The sequence below is a fragment of the Canis aureus genome, chromosome 19 (genome assembly GCF_053574225.1).
Source record: "Canis aureus isolate CA01 chromosome 19, VMU_Caureus_v.1.0, whole genome shotgun sequence".
NCBI lineage: Eukaryota > Metazoa > Chordata > Mammalia > Carnivora > Canidae > Canis > Canis aureus.
Genome location: NC_135629.1, coordinates 13,837,953 through 13,850,818, shown reverse-complemented (window position 1 = coordinate 13,850,818; position 12,866 = coordinate 13,837,953). Strand labels below are relative to the sequence as shown.

General features: G+C 45.3%; 1 protein-coding gene across 13 annotated transcripts in view; it reads left to right on the top strand.

Annotated features, from left to right (window-relative positions):
- Nucleotides 1–12,866, top strand: part of ITPR1 (inositol 1,4,5-trisphosphate receptor type 1) — a 319,171-nt gene that overhangs the window by 279,823 nt on the left and 26,482 nt on the right. For all 13 annotated transcript variants that reach the window (XM_077857995.1, XM_077857997.1, XM_077858001.1 and 10 more), the window contains 6 exons: nucleotides 1,180–1,344; nucleotides 5,922–6,117; nucleotides 7,500–7,592; nucleotides 8,787–8,926; nucleotides 9,384–9,549; nucleotides 12,418–12,578. In XM_077857995.1, the coding sequence (XP_077714121.1) occupies nucleotides 1,180–1,344; nucleotides 5,922–6,117; nucleotides 7,500–7,592; nucleotides 8,787–8,926; nucleotides 9,384–9,549; nucleotides 12,418–12,578 (921 nt within the window). The remainder of the gene's footprint in view (nucleotides 1–1,179; nucleotides 1,345–5,921; nucleotides 6,118–7,499; nucleotides 7,593–8,786; nucleotides 8,927–9,383; nucleotides 9,550–12,417; nucleotides 12,579–12,866) is intronic.

Here is a 12,866-nt window from a genome sequence, read left to right as displayed (position 1 = left end):
CACCAGATTAACTGGCAGGATTTCCCTAGCACCTATGGCCAAGGTAGCTAGGGTAGCAGGGATGGTTTTCCTGAGTACATAGGAAAAGCTTTCTCTCCAGACTTCTCTTGATTGGAGTCTGTCAGCCTGTTGCTGGAGATGGAGTTTCTGTTAGAGGTGGGGCTATATTACACAGTAAATCAAACTCCACTTGCCAGTGTCACAAAACCAAATCCATGCCAGTTTAAGCAAAGGAGAAAATGCATTGATTCACATGACTGAGAAATGAAGACTCTAGCTTTAGGTGCAGATGAGTTATAGGTGCCTAGACAGTAGCCTCAGGATCCAGTTCCATCTTTGGGCTCTGCGCTGATCATACTCTGAGGCTCAGTGGTATGGCAAGATGGATGCCAGCAGCTTCAAAACTTACCTTCTCTTAGGTTCAAGGTCAGGAAGAAAAAATAAAGTCATCTTTTGCTGCAGTCCCAGCAGAGTTCTCACTGGCTATCTCTGGTTCTGTTGGGTCATATAACTATCCCTGAACCAACCCTTATTGCCAGGGCAGTGTGCTATGCCCATTGACTGGGCTGGAACCCCACCGAGATTTCAAGCGTCCCCAAAGAAAAACTTATTACTTCCAGAAGGAAAGGGGGCAGGGAAACAGAACTCATTCTGAAGTCTGCTACTTCCCACGCCCCCCCCCCAAGAAAATTATTTCCTCTATGAATTAGGAACAATGGAAGACAAGAACTAGCTCCTTCTCATTAAATTGCAACCCTTACAATGCCTAGAATGTAACAGAAATTCAGAAAATGATTTTATTCATGCTGATCACAGGGTTCATAGATTGAGGTGACTTCTGTGTTTGACTAACTCATATAAGAATGTTAGAAATGATTCATATCTCATTTCGAAAATCGTAATTTCAGTATGTGTTAATTTTGTTTTTGTCATATACAAATGCCACTTGATTACTGTTGCTCATGAAGTTATTTGACTACCACATAATTTGTAATATGCCTGAAAAGCAAAGTAATGATATGACTTAGATCTGGGCACTTGGTGGGCACTTGGTGCAGAAGGAAGATGTTTGGGCACAGTTGCGGAAATACCATTGCATGAAAATGGCCTTCGGCTGTCACGGAATCTGCAGTTCGGCATGGTCTGTGCTTATCTGGCTGTTCCCGTCATTATTCTCAGGTCTGCAATAAAATCATCTTTCTAATGAGCTTTGTGGGCAACTGTGGAACATTCACCAGAGGCTACCGAGCCATGGTTCTGGATGTTGAATTCCTTTACCATTTGTTATATCTGCTGATCTGCGCCATGGGCCTCTTCGTCCACGAGTTCTTCTACAGTTTGCTGGTGAGTTCCTGGCATGGGAAGATTTTACATGTTGAAAACTAGGAGTGTCCTGTGTCTCATCACACACCCCTCCTTTGAATAGTGTTTGGTATATCTGGTCTAACAAGGTCACAGGCCTCATTTCCGGGATCTAGAGAAGAAAGCTACCCAAGAAGCAGGGCTATTAGGAGACCAGGAGGTGTGTGATCATGCTGCTTGTGTGCACACTGGACCTTTTGCTTTTCAGTGGTAGACAGTGCCTGCAATCTGGATCAGGGGATGTTTCCTCCACATGCATCTTGCTTTTCTTTTTTTTCTTGGACTCAGCCAGCACTTACCAAGGAGAATGTTTTTGAGACTGTCATCATCTGACAGTTCTCATGGGATCCGCTTCCCAGGGAGAACATGTAGTGACGAAATAAGAGGAGGAGATATTTTCAAACTCCCAAGATCCAAGACAGTGAGCTCAGTAGATTTATTGGTCCAGGAGACCTTTTCACTGGAAATTATTTTGTTCCAATCTGAGCCAAGTGATTGATGTCTTGAGAGTCTATAAAATGAGTTGGTTCAATCACCCTCCTCCTGAGCAGGTTTTTAAATTATAGACCAAATATCTACTTACTTTCCTGTCATTAAAGGGAATCTAGACCTATAGAGTTGTAAATAACAGACCTTTGCCTTGTACCTACATCAAATGACAGGAAGTGTAAAGTTGACCTATCTGTAAGCAAAACCATCCATAAAGAGACTAGAAGTATTAAGATGTGAGGATAAAAAAATTGACCAAAGCCAAATGTTGACTTAAAGCGAGGGACTTTTTGCAAAGGGTAGAGCAAGGAAAGCTCTTCTGGGAGGTGTTCTCCATGTAGCCTCTGGACTGGTTACTTAATTGCTCCGTGCCTCAGTTTCTCCATCTACAAAGTGAGAACAGGCTGTCCCCCTCACAGGACTGCCACAGGGATTACCTGCCACTGTGCACGTCAGGGCCTTAGAATAGCACTACCACACAAGAAATGCTTAGCAATTCTAGCTATTATTACTGTCTTTGTCATCGCTTACTTCCTCTGCCATCCAAAACACCATAAAGAATTCACCATTCAGGTCATCAGGATTAGCTCATTCCATTAGCGGTAGATGTTGGCAGGCTGAGGGAAATGGATTATTTTACCTCATTTTAAAATAGGTCTGGCTATAGTTTGAGGTTTTAGGCAAAGAGGTCTCTGGATGTACTTGTGATTGCCATTATGTGGCCTATTTTGGTCACTCTTTATCAGAGATCTTGAGAGCTCTGTGTATACTTCTGAGCCTTTTTGTCTCCTAAATAATGTCCCTGGGTGGGCATCTAGTTTTGGAGTCAGGGAGACCCTAGCCTTCATGGGCAAGGAAGCAGAGTTCAGTTGGAGGTCTCTCACATCCCAACCGAGGGATCTCTCCCGAGAGACGGGAGAGTCTACTTCAGACAGTGCCATCTCTTCCTGGGGGAGTTTGGCTTTGCTTACATTCTGTGTCCTGTTGGCTTCGTTTCCCTCTCTGGACGTTCAAGCCCCGTGCTTTTGGTCCTTCGCAATGCCAGCCAGTGCCCATCCTAGATGCAGGGCTGTCGTGTGAGACAAACCAGTATCCTCCCTGTCCTCACAGTCCACAAAATCGTCGTTACCACCATTTATTGAACATTCCCTGTGTGCTCACTTCATACAGTCTCTCACCATGACTTCTGAGGTAGATGGTATCTGCAAATGACAGGTGGCGAAACTGAGGCTTGGCGAGGTTAGGTAACTTGCCCAGAGTCACCCAGTAAGTGCCAGAGACCGGATGGCAGCTCAGCTCTGGTGACTGCCGAGTCAGTTCTTAAGCCCAGCCCCGACCTGACCTGCCTTTCATCTGAGCTCGTGAAAAAGTCCCAGCTTCGATGTGGCTGGTATTTCCCAGTGCAGTTTGCATTCTTGCTTTCACGTCTGTCATCTGTCACAGAAACGGTAACTCCGAGGTGCCAGTGCTACCTGAGCTCAGTTCACTTTTAGAGAACTTCCCAGGATCAAACTAAGATTGTGCCTGGATGCCTCTCATATGTGCTTCTGGGCCATGACTTGTCTGTGACCTCAGGTGACATGTTACTTTTGGAGTCAAAAGTAGCATTTAATGGGTTGAGAATCGCAGACAAAATACTGAAACCATTCAAATTATTCCACAAAGAAAGCAAGCCTGTGACAGAAAGGAATTGGAGAGCGGCCTCCAGCAGGGGAAACCCACACCTCCCGGGGCTGTGAAAGCACCATGCCAGCAGAGCAGAAAAGGACAGTGGGAGAGTGGGGCCCCACACTGGCTGAACCCGGTCTTGAGCCTGCATCTGAATGTGTCCTTAGAAAACATTAACACCCCAAGATGAAAATATGTGAAGCTCATGGATGGGCAGGTAACAGAAGGAGAAATCCATATGGTCAGTAAACATGAAAGAGTGCTCATCCTTAATGCTAAACACAGACGTGCTAATTAAAACAACGGTGTGATCCTGAGCTGTACCTGTGAGGCTGGGAAAGGTTCAAAGGTGTGAGCATGCTCAGGTCTTGTGAGGCTGTGCTATAGTGGCCACCATCCCCAGACAGCCTGGAGTGTCTATCAGTACAGCCTTTCTGGAAAGCAATCGCGCAATAGGTTTCTGTTACAACATATGACCCACCAATTCCATTTCTGGAAATTCTCCAAAAAGAAATAACTGGACAGGTATGTATAGAGGCAAGAACAGAGATGTTCATCACGGCTTTCTTTTTAATAACATGCAATTGAAAACATCTTGACTGTTTAAAAAAAAAAGTATTTTGGTTAAGTAAACTGTGGTTTTTTCCATAGAATGACATTGTAGGTCATTATTTTCAACACGAAAATGTTCATGATCGCTTGGTGAAAGAGGCTGACTGTATGCCAGCATTATGGTATATTGTATATATCATGGTTTTTTCCAGTGTAATAAGGGCAGAAGAAATAACTCGAGTAGATGGTGGAGTTATTGGTGACTATTGTTTTTCTTTGTGTTTTTCTGTGTTTTCAAAGTTTTTCCCATTGAACATGTGTAATTTTCCAATTAGAAGAAAGTTTTTCCTTTATAGAGTAATGCAACGTGCATTGTCCTAAAGTCAGAAATTATAGATGAGTGAAAAAAAAAAAAACCCACTTGTCATTTCCAAGAGTTGGTGGCTATTTATTTAGTCCTACAGCCCCTACACCCAGAACACAAGTGTTACTTGTTTATCATCTAAAGTTGCTCTCACTTGCGGCTTTGTAGTGGGTTGCTGGAAAATATTTAACCAACTTTAACAGCAGCATTAGTCTTTTGTACTCTGATACTGAAGAAATGCCTCTTCCTTGCTTCCTTTCTTTTGAGTCTCCCTACTTCACCCAGTGTCCTTTCCACAGGTCTCGGACACAGATTGGCATTATGGAAGCAGAAGGGTTAATTGACCAGAAAATGAACTCAGGTGTAAAACTATAAATTGAAAGGGACTCAGATCAGCTAGTTCAGAGAGGTTACACGGCTTGATCAGCATCTTACTACAAATTAAAAGCAGAGTCAGGATTCAAATCCTTGTCCCCTGACTCTCTTGGCTGTGCAGCCATTTCCCAAAGCTGTGTGGAAGCAGAACCTTCAGAAGATTCAGTGTCAGCATAGAGGCCAGGTGAAAACTAACCCCTAGTCCAAGCATAAGCCCGTAGAGCTCTCCTCTGTAGCTCTGTACTTTTCCTCCAGCCAAAGAGACCTGAGAAAACCAGCTGTTTGTACCCACATACCTAGAAGTCCCTATAGGCCAACTTCTTGCAAAAAGCATGCCCCTTAGCAGAGGGCAGGCCTAGACTGTGAACCCCCAGCATCCCTGCCATGAGCCGTGTGACCTTGGCCCAGTCTCTTCATCAGGAAATTTTCATTACCATTTACTGTGACACAGCACATAAGCGTGGCTGTGTGCGATGTACCGTAGTACCGTACACAGTATTGTTCACAATAGCACTCTGTCCTCGCGTCTGCACGTGAAGAAGTGGAGGCTCAGGGGGATGGAGAGAGTACCTGGCCCACTGTCCTGATGTCCTGGGGTAGAGCTGAGATTGCACCTCTCACTGCAGGGTCCTGCTGCCTACGCTGGTCTGCCGTATGTGGCCTTCCCTGTGAGACTCTAAGCTCCCATAGGACAGGGACGGGGGCTTGCCCAGCCCTGTGCCCAGAGTGGCTGGCCCTTGTAGAAACTCAGGAACTGCTCCCTACATGAAGACATCGCAGGACCCTTACCACTTTGCTCCCCCTTAGCTTCTAAAACCCACTGGTACTACCCTGTATTTTCTCCATCCCCAGGACCTCTAAGCTGGATGAGTACCACTTGAAATTGCTACTGCTTCCCACCCTCCTTTTCTGTGCTGATTTTTCCCCATCTCGGTTTTCACTATGACAAGCAAATATAAAGTATTAAGATGATAGTGGAATGTTTTTGAGTTTCTAAAAGGGTAAATTCTCTATAAATCAAGTTTTCATTATGAGATATTAGTGTACTGTGTATCTAACACAAAGGCCTCTTAAAACTGTCCCATTGTCTTCTTTCTGTTCGTTTTTAAAGCTTTTTGATCTGGTATACAGAGAAGAGACTCTGCTTAATGTCATTAAAAGTGTCACTCGCAATGGACGGTCCATCATCTTGACAGCAGTTCTGGCTTTGATCCTGGTTTACCTGTTCTCAATAGTGGGCTATCTTTTCTTCAAAGATGATTTTATCTTGGAAGTAGATAGGTTGCCCAATGAAACAGCTCTTCCAGGTGAGTTTGAGATCTTCTGATCTTTTTAATGTTAAGAGAACATTTCTTGATTGTAAGTGAACTAAAAAGAACTGATTAACTTTAGCCATGTAGTTACCTCCCTAACAGAGTATGAATTCTGAATACAAGGCTCGGTTTTTGCTTTATTCAAAGGGCAGTATGGTACGTCAGATGCTGAGCCTTAAGAGTCCAGCACCTACATTTAACTTACTCACCGAAGTCAGGTTTTAAACAAATACAACTTACTCAAAAATGGTTTGACTTCATATATCAAAAGCATAGGGGGATGCATCTCTCTGGTTTGGTAAATCTACTTCTAGGAATTTATGCTTAAAGGGAAAACCTGCTGCCTATGCCTATAGGAACAGATGTATATGGAAGAATGTTCACTGGAATTTGAAGTTGGAAGAGTCTAAACATGGAGGTTTTCATTAGATTATGGTCCTAGGAGGTGCACACCCTGCAGATAGGGCACATCTTTGTAAACCTTCAAAGAAAAGGACCCACAAAGGTGTGGTGGGAAATTGCAGGATAATAACTATAATAGGATCCATGTATATTTTTTAAGAATGAAAAAGTTCATATATATCTTTTAAAATAATAGAAGAATGTCCCCCCTCCCACTGCACTAGCAGTGGCTGTCTCGGGAGCTCTTTTACTCTATGCAAGTTTGACGGTGAGCTTACGTTATATAGAGAGCAAGAACACAAGACATTTCCACTTTTGAGAATGAAATAAAATGATCATCTACTTGAGTGATACCTAAGTGTTCCTGGTCTCAATTAAAATATTTTAACACCATTAAGTAAAAGGTTACTGGGTTGTGTGTGTTTTTTTTTTTTTAAATCAGGTAGCCAGAGGCCCTGAGTCCAAAAACCGAACTACAATTATTATCACTGGCTAAGCCAGGCAGCCTTGTTCTCCCAAATGCTGCATTCCTGGCATGTAACTCTAGCCTCCACGTTGACACTAAGTGAAATTTGCTGCCAACCATCTTAGGGTTCTGAACTAAACTGGTCTGGGCTGAGGATTTCCGCTCATGCTCGCTGATGCTTTTTGTGCAGACTTGGTGTAAACGTTGCTGGAGTCTGTACGTTCAGTAGTATTTGTCGAAGAGTTTCAGCTGTGTGTCTTTAAAGTTGGAGAGGTGCTATTTAAGTGCGATATTTCTAGTAAGCCTACAGGAATTGACATTTCTGGCTTCTTTCCCATCCAGATCACCAAATGAAAGTGTAAATTGCATCTCTGCCTTGAATTTATATGCAGGAATGTAGGGTGTTATTTATGTAAAGAATTGTTTAATCAGCCGTGAATTGGGGACTTCAAACATTTTAACCATATGCTGCCAGATTGTTCATCATAAAATTTCCTCTCTTTCCCAGAAGCCGGCGAGAGTTTGGCAAGCGAGTTCCTCTACTCTGACGTGTGTAGGGTGGAGACTGGGGAGAACTGCTCCTCTCCTGCACCCAAAGAAGGTAGGACCTCGTAGTCTTAAGCCCCATGTTAGTGTTAGGCTCCTCTGGAAGCTTAGATGGTGCACATGACACTGGAAGCAAATTTACTGTTCAGAAGGAAGGCCAGTAGTTAGGGGGAAAGGCTGGGAGACAGGAGGGAGATGAAGGGAAAAGAAGGCAACATGGGAAGAAAGTATCTGCTTGGTTGAATCAGTCACTGTTGACTGGAGCCCCCCTATTTGCCAGGGACTGTGTTGTTCTCTAAGATACACCCGTGTGGTGGAGGAGACAGGCTGTCAGGCATTCACCAAGGTGATTGTTAGAGAGTATGTTAAGTGCTAGGAATAAGGAGGGAATACAGAAGATAGGCACCCAGCCTGATACTGGAGTAAGAGTGTCACCAAGGAGATGATAGCTAAACTAAAACAGTAGAATCTTGGACAGTGGAGGAGAGGTAGGTGTTCCAGTTAGAGGGATTAGGGTGTCTAAAGGCCTGGAGGTAGAATATAACCTGTTGAGGGAGATAATGATCATGAGGAAGAGCAGTAGCAAGAAATGAAGCCAGAGAGGTCAACAAAAGGCCAGATCATGAAGGGTCTTACAAGTCAGGCTAAGGAGGTTAAAATTCATCCAAAGGATGAATAGTAGTTGAAACCGGGAATGGTAGTGATAGGATGAGACCTGTGTTTTAGCAGGACTCTTCTCCCTGCAACTGTGGAAAAGAAGGAGAGAGGCAGCAAGACCCGGATCTTCCTCCAAAAATGTTTAAGAATGGACAGCGTCCAATATAAAGCAATTTATCCGGAGGACCTGCTGTAAAATGTTGCTGGATTTAGCCAGTGAGGAGCCTGGCTCCCATGGGATTACCCTCAGCTGAGAGACAAGATGCTTGTGACTCAGAGTATTAAGCAATTTATGTAAGGTCAAATGCCTGTTCAGAGCTGGGACTGGAGTTTAAATCTGAAAAGGATGGGAATATTGGGCTTTCATAGAGGGAAGTACAGTTCTGACTTGGCTTGGGAAACTAGCAAGGGTTGGTGATGGAAACAGAATTGCCCCAGGTGACTCCTGTTTTTTGGGAAAAAAAGCATCTGATCCTTGATTCCTTAGTTTTATTCTTTCTTGTTCCTGGGTGTAGCTGGTGAGCTGGCTCTCAAAGTCATGGTATCTCTTTTCCCACACGTTGTAAATCTGTTGTTACCCCTGTGCTCCTAGAGCTGGTCCTTGCAGAAGAAACGGAGCAAGACAAAGAGCACACGTGTGAGACGCTGCTGATGTGCATCGTCACGGTGCTGAGTCACGGGCTGCGGAGCGGGGGCGGAGTAGGAGATGTGCTCAGGAAGCCTTCCAAAGAGGTGGCTGGAGCCCGAGGGGCAGGGGGAGCAGAGGGGCAGGGGGAGCAGAGGCGGCGGGGTGGGGGTGAGAGCACAGCGCAGAGCGCTCGCCTGGAAACGCAGCACAAAGGCAGAGCTGGCGGAGCGCAGGGTAGACTGTGGCCCTGGCCCGGTGACTGCCCTGGAGCAGGGAGCCGTGGGAGGGGGCGGCTCCAGCTCTCCGCTCAGTGCTCAGCTTGCCGCAGGGGCCACGAGCTGCTCCCCTGCACACGCCACCCAACACTGGCAGCAGAGCCGGGTGTTAGACGGAGGGTGTGACTTTCCAAGTTCAGCGCCCCGGTTAACTTGTGACAGAGCAGCCCTGTGGGGTGAGGGTGAGCCAGGAAATGTTAGGCCCATCGAGTCTTCCTTCTGCCCCGAGCCCCACAGACCAAAGGGCAGTGGGGTAACCTCACTGATAGAGGCACCTCTTTTCTAGGAACCCCTCTTTGCTGCTCGAGTGATCTATGACCTCTTGTTCTTCTTCATGGTCATCATCATTGTCCTTAATCTGATTTTTGGGGTCATCATTGACACCTTTGCAGACCTGAGGAGTGAGAAGCAGAAAAAGGAGGAGATCTTGAAGACCACATGCTTTATCTGTGGTGAGTGTGGCAGCCCGGCTTTGGCAGGGAAGCTCGGGCCCCAGGGACCTGCGGCGACCTGGCCTGCTGGATCTCCGTGCCAGGCGCTGCCGCCTCTGCAGGCCTCTCCCCTTGGCACTGGGCGGGCCTCTCCTCTGCCTCCCTCCCGCTGGGAGGTGTCGGGAACACTGACTGACCCTCTGTGGCACTTGCCAGCACCCATGTGTCCTCAGGGATGAAGGTTCTGGTGCAGAAATGTGATTGGAAATGAATGTGTCTTGGCGTCTGTCGTCATTTTGGGCTACCAAGCCTCTCTTGGTCCCCCCCTAGGTAACTAGACTGGAGATCTTTCATCCAGTGCCAGCCTGTGGATGTCTCCACTGCAGATGGTACCAGGCATTAAGGGCAAGACTATTCCCCGTACGGGGTATAGGAAAGGTGTTCAGAGCCTGGGCTCAGGGTCAGACCTGGGTTCTGATGAAGTTTCCGCTACTTAATAGTTGCATCATCTCGGTATCATCCTTCACTCTCTGTACTTTTTTTTTTCCATCTGTAAAATGAGTACAATACTATGTACTTCTCTGTATTGTGGGGCTAAGACACACAGCTGGTCCGTGTGACACCCCTAACCCAGAACATGCACATTGTAGGCCCTCACTGATAAGTAGTTAACGGCTACAGAAGACGGGGGTGAGGGGGACCCAAGAAACTGTTGTCAGTAGAGCCACAGGGAAGTGCATATATAAATGTAAACTAGTCATGTAGGAATCTGGCAGCTGAGTATTCACTTCAGGATTATTCATGATATAGTTATTGAATATATCAATTCATACCATTACATATACTCAAAAAATGAGCATTTTCCATTTTAAAAATTAAATCTTTGCTTTCTTCTCCCTTAAAACCATTTTGAAGTAGTAGTTTTTGTTTTGAAATAATTCCAGAGTTATAGAAAGTGATAAGAACAGTACAAAGAATTGCTACATACTCTTCATCCAGATTCCTCCAATATTAGTATCTCCATTTGCTTATTCATACACACCGGTTTTCTAATCTGAGATCGACCAGCATGATGGCCCCTTTCTCCCTGAATATTTCAATATAGCTTTCCTAAGCAAGAACCTTCTCTCCTATATATGCAGTCTAGTGATCAAGGTTAGGAATTGAGCAAAGATGCCATACCGTCACTCAACCTGCAGGCCCTGTTCACATTTCACCCTTTATCAGCAACATCCTTTGTAGCCAGTAAGAGCCCAGGTGGTGGTACTGCCTTCAGCTGTCCTGGCTCGTTGGCCTCCAGTGACATTTTTAAAGACTTCGGTCAGTTCCTGTGTAGAATGTCCCTTGGTTTGGGTTTCTCTGATGCTTTCTCATGGTAGGATTGGGGTTATGCCTCTTTTGTAGGAACATCAAAGAACTGTGGTTTATTCTCACTGCAGTATTTCAGGAGGCACGTGATGCCTATTCCTCTTATAACTGGCAATATTAACTGATCACTTAGTTAAGGTGGTGATCGCTAGGTTTCTCCACTAAAGGTTCGATTTTTTTTTTTCTTGTTGGAATTAGGAAATGTTTTCTGAGGAGATATTTTGTGATGTGAATATCCCATTATTCCTCAAATTAAACGTAAATCCACTAGCGTTAATATCCACTGATGACTCCTGCCTGCCTCTTTTCTTACGATGGCTGTCCACTGATAATTTTCTTATTTTATCATTTCTACATTTGTAAATTGGCTTGGTAAGAAAGAACTTTCTCTTCTCATGTAGGTATGGATACTATATATGTGTTAATACTTTTGTTTTTGTGACAGTGTGGATTCCTAGATTTCTATGTAATCCAGTGGGTTATAATTCTTTAATGTCATTATTTGTTTTGATGCTCAGATTGCCCCAGATTTGTCCAGCGCTTTAAGCTGGTTTCTCTGTTTCATCATGTCACCATCATTTATTAAGTTCTTCCTTACTATTTTTTTAGTGCTGTGAGATATTCCAGGTTCGAGTTTAACTTGTACCTCTCTGACCCAGCCTGGGTTTCGCCCGTTTTTCCAAAAAGCCCTGGCTCTTTTTAGTGGAGAATGGTATTTGGGAGCTAAGAGCTGAGGACTAGGTGTGTGCACCCCTCCGGTGTGCCACTGCTCCCAGAGCTTATTAGGGGTAGATCTAGAGTATACGTGTACCTGCGTACACGCGGGCATTTGTGTACACATACATATGCCATACACTCCTGTATCTATTCTTATAAACATATGAAAAAGGATGAATTCATACCCCTACCTCTACTTCCAGTTCAACATGACAGTGTTTATCTTTCTCCCTTCCCAGATTTGTGCTCCCTTCTTTGACAGTGAGGAATCTGGCTCCCGTGATGCACCATAGATTTCTTTGCTCCATCCAAGAATACACAGAGACTAGTTTCACAATTGCTCGCCCAGACCTATGCAAAACATAAACTTACCAGCTAGAGCTCAAAATGTGTTTAAAGTTCTTTTAGTCCTCATTCTGTCTCTTCGAAAAACCTTTTAACATGTGTACATTTTGGCATTTCCTCATGATCACTGGCTGCCTCGTGTGTGTGAGCACGTGGCCCCTGACTCACTGAAGCCTGGGCACTCCTGGAACCCGCCCAGCAGTCTCCCCAGCTCCTGACAAGGCAACTAAGGCACGAGGAGACTCAGCAGTGACCAGTGAGGGGCAGAGGCGGGATTCAGACCCAAGTCCCTCTCACTCGCACCCTGTGTTTTCCTGCCATGTGTCTAGGAGGCCAGCGGAATCCAGCTCTTCACAGAGATGGGACCTAGAGCCGCAGCCTCCCCTGCAGACAGTTCTCTCACAGTTTTCTATTCCGTGGCTGCTCACTTGGGGCTGGGGGCTTTCTGTCTCTCCTTAGGCTTGGAAAGAGACAAGTTTGACAACAAGACTGTCACCTTTGAAGAACACATCAAGGAAGAGCACAACATGTGGCACTACCTGTGCTTCATCGTGCTGGTGAAAGTGAAGGACTCCACAGAGTACACGGGCCCCGAGAGCTACGTGGCAGAAATGATCAAGGTGAGCGGGGAGCTCCTGAAGGCGGCTCACAGCACGGCACTGGGAGCCAGCGAGCAGGTCACATGGCAGAGAAAGAGCATCTAATGTGTACTGAGCTACTAAACCCTTAGCTGGTGAGGTATTTAACTCTAGAACTTTGTACTCTCACGTGAACTTCAGAAGCACCAGATGGGTGGTATCATTCCATTTTAAAGGAGGAAACAATGAGGCTCCAAGAGATTCACACAGCCACTTCACTGGGGCTGGGGTTTTAACCCCGATCTAACTCCAGAGCCTGATTTCCCATCT